This window comes from Zingiber officinale, chromosome 10A (assembly GCF_018446385.1).
Source record: "Zingiber officinale cultivar Zhangliang chromosome 10A, Zo_v1.1, whole genome shotgun sequence".
Lineage (NCBI taxonomy): Eukaryota > Viridiplantae > Streptophyta > Magnoliopsida > Zingiberales > Zingiberaceae > Zingiber > Zingiber officinale.
The window spans coordinates 22,678,342-22,681,776 of NC_056004.1; the positions used below are offsets into that span (position 1 = coordinate 22,678,342).

At 36.9% G+C, this 3,435-nt stretch overlaps 1 protein-coding gene across 1 annotated transcript; it reads right to left on the reverse strand.

Annotated features, from left to right (window-relative positions):
- Nucleotides 1-670: 670 nt before the first annotated feature.
- Nucleotides 671-1,249, reverse strand: LOC122026511. Its single transcript, XM_042585251.1, has one exon. The coding sequence runs from the start codon at nt 1,247-1,249 to the stop codon at nt 671-673; it is 579 nt and encodes a 192-aa protein (XP_042441185.1).
- Between the last annotated feature and the right edge of the window lie 2,186 nt (nt 1,250-3,435).

Below are 3,435 nucleotides of genomic sequence, written 5' to 3' on the forward strand. Positions count from 1 at the left end.
TTTCATTAAAAAACAGTATGAAAGATTAATAGTGTGTTTAGCTACATATATAATTCTGAGTCTGTTTTTCCTAAGAAAAATAAAAAGAAAAAGAAAAATATATTTAAAAAAATAGAAAATAATAGCATCGTCATTTTTGTTGTGCACAGAAGGAAGCCTTTTTTTTTTTTTTACTAAAAAATATTTCATTGCAAATCGAATAATCTTGCGTCGTTCAGTTTAATCAAATATCATATTCAGAAAACATGACTCACGCCGAATCCGCCCTTTGTATTCTTCTTCGCTTTGCTTTATAAAAAGAAGTAAGACATCCTACCTCACACACCACGTGACATGACCACAAGACGACGCTGTGGCCCACCGAGAATTGTTTGTTTCGCAATTAGCACGTGACCTATTATTAAAAAGGCTGAAGTAATCGTGACCGTTCGTCTCGTGCGATCCCACAAAAAAACCTAAAAGCACCGCCACTCTGAATGTGCATTCTGGTCCCAAAAACTTATTCAAAAAAAACAAAAGGATAAAGAACCGAGTTAATTCCCTTTTCGTGTTCTTCCACATCTGACATCACCTCGGTCGCAATTTTTTTTTTTTTTACGAATTACAAATTTACATCCTCTCGTCGCTATTAGAAAAGGAATCCAAATAAGCAGGGACCGTCGACAGCGTATCAGACGGCAGGGAGCGACTCAGTTCGCCACGTTTGATCAGATATATCGTACGGTCCGGAAACCTCATCGGTGTAATCAAACAGTGCGCCATCCAACGCTATTGCATCCTCAGTCGCCACGGTTGCCTCCTCCGGCTCCTCCGGCTGCATCCAGAGGCCGAACCCGTCGGCAGCGTCGTCGGGCCCCCAGATCTGGCCGACCCCGGCAACCTCAGCGTCCACCGAAACCCCGACCTCCTCCTCCGCGGCAACCCCGCGCTCGTCCGCAGACGACGGGGCGTCGGTCGGCGGGAGTCCGAGCTCATCGTCAGAGGCCTCGAACAAGAACCCTATATCAGGCTGCGCCACCACCTCATATCTCTCCTCCGAGAGCTGCGAGACGGGAAGCGGAGCAGGGGCCGGGAGGCCGATCTCCTCCTCCAAGCTCTTCATGACAAACTCAAGGTCCTGCTCGCCGGTAGGGCCGGCGTCGTCGTCGAGTATGTCAAAGAGTAGGTCGGCTCTGAGGCGCTTCACCTCCGGCGACACTGCCTCGTCAGCCTCCTCGAAGTGGCGCTTGAGCTCGCCGGAACAATCCATCAGGGGAGAGAATTTGATAGGGATATTTTGGGGAAAGCGATGAAAAATAAGGGTGTTTTGGGCAGGAGGAGAGGATTGAGTCGGGGGCTTATATAGGGATGGCCGTGGTGGTTTTTTTTATAGGATTGAGGATTAAAGTAACAACTGCAAATAAAATTTAAAAAAAAATAAAAGAATGGGAGCGGGTTCTGAGGGCACCCACCTGTGACGTCACCATCACGGACGCCAAGCTTTCCTTAGCCCACTTCTCCAAAATCAATATCGCGGACGTGTCCGTTATGAATCGAATTTGAAGTCTGGATTTGGCGTCCGCGGCTTGGCGTGGTCGCTGGGGCATGTGACTCTGAGAAGCGAGGAGACGTAATTAGTAGGGCAGTTATTTATGGCTTTTGTCATTATTTATTTATTTATTCTAAAAATAGAGCAATTATTTGGACATTATCGAAAATAAATGAGAGAAAGAGCTGCGTTCGTTGCTTTATTTGATTTTCTGGTGGAATTAAGTTTCATTTTTGGTTTAAAATGAATATTATTAATATTATTAGCAGATAACCTAACCGGGGATAAAAAAAAAAAAAACTTAACCCGGGATCAAGGAAGACGGGCACCAACCAACGCAATTTGCTTAGCAGGTTTAATAAAACCACTGGAGCAGAGTGCCTACGTTCAACCGTTTTCTTTTTTTTTTCTTATTAAATTTCTTTATTAAAAAAATTTAGTGAGGTTGAGATTCCTGTCAGAGCCCAATAAGAAATATTATTGAATGTATAATTTAGCAGGATAATACTAAATGATTAAAAATCTGATCAATTAAAATAAAATACTTTATATTTACATTTAAACTAATATATATTAATTAAGATGACAGGTATTAATGGAACACTTTATATTTATTTTCTATTTATTTTTGTTGTATTCAGATCATCATGCGCATGGAAGTCTCAATGGTTCTTACATATGAGAGACATTAGAAGCGCATAAAAAAAAACAAGAGTTAGTTACATGAAATAAACATACAAAATTTTAATATTTAAATTACATTTTGGATTTACTTGGTAAATAAATTAGAAAGGTCGATCTGGTTTCCTAATTAATCGAATGAAACTTAGACAATTAAATTATTAAAATATAAAAAGCCCTTTAAAATATGATTTGCGAGTGGCACCAATAACGAAACCAAATAAATAAGACGGAGAACGGGTCAACGCCGGTGTTAGAAAAATTAACAGTTAGTCAACTCCACAAAATTCCAAGGAAGAAAAATGAAGTATTCCTTGCATTTCAATTCCGACGCAAGCATAACAAATTAACTATCATTTATCGTTCTCATCGGCAAATCCGTTTCTTGACGCAGCTTCCTTGATTGCCCAAAATTAATTAATATGCGCAGTTGGTCCACGTGAAGAATGACCCGATCCGATGGCATGCCATGCGCCAAATTAAGCCGGTTGGAAAACGACTTTTAGTCTTATTTATTATAATGTTACTTGACATCCAATTAATGTTAAAGGTTAGAATCTCATAGATTAGGATATCTCTAAACCTCTTAAAAAAAATTTATATTTCATCATATTATTATTATATCAAAAGTTAAAAATCTTACTTCTTTTAAAAATCACTCTCTATTATCATAAAATCTCTCTCTTTTCAAAATTTCATTTATTTTAAAATTCTCTCTTTATTCTCTCTCCATTAATATTTTTTATAAACCTGATTCTAAAATTTTGATATAAGTTTATTAAAAAAATTATAAATCCCATCTATATAATGAAAAAGGGATTTATATTAGGAGATTTATAGTATAAATTATATCCTATAAACTTTTCACAGATGTCTTTAGAATGAATTCTTTTTCTTCTAATTTTTTAATTATTATTAACGATGTTCAAATAATATTATATTTTATGTGTCTATAATATTAAGGAAAAAGTATTGATTATTTATTTTCTAGCTACTCAAATTTTTGACTATTAAAATTTATCATTAATTGCATGTTATTAGATGTGCACTTGAGAAACACGTGTAGCGTAAGAGAAGTTGAGGAGGTGGGAAGAGATCACTAAGTTAATCCATGAGTTTCAGCTTTTAGAAAGATAATAATAATAATATTTTTTTAATTGGTACGAGGTATCGAGCTATTCGAATTGATTAATTTTAAAATTGATTAATCTGATCTTATAAAAAAT

What these genes read in the sequence shown, in the direction of transcription:
- LOC122026511 (XM_042585251.1), bottom strand. Translation starts at nt 1,249, where the DNA reads ATGGATTGTTCCGGCGAGCTCAAGCGCCACTTCGAGGAGGCTGACGAG.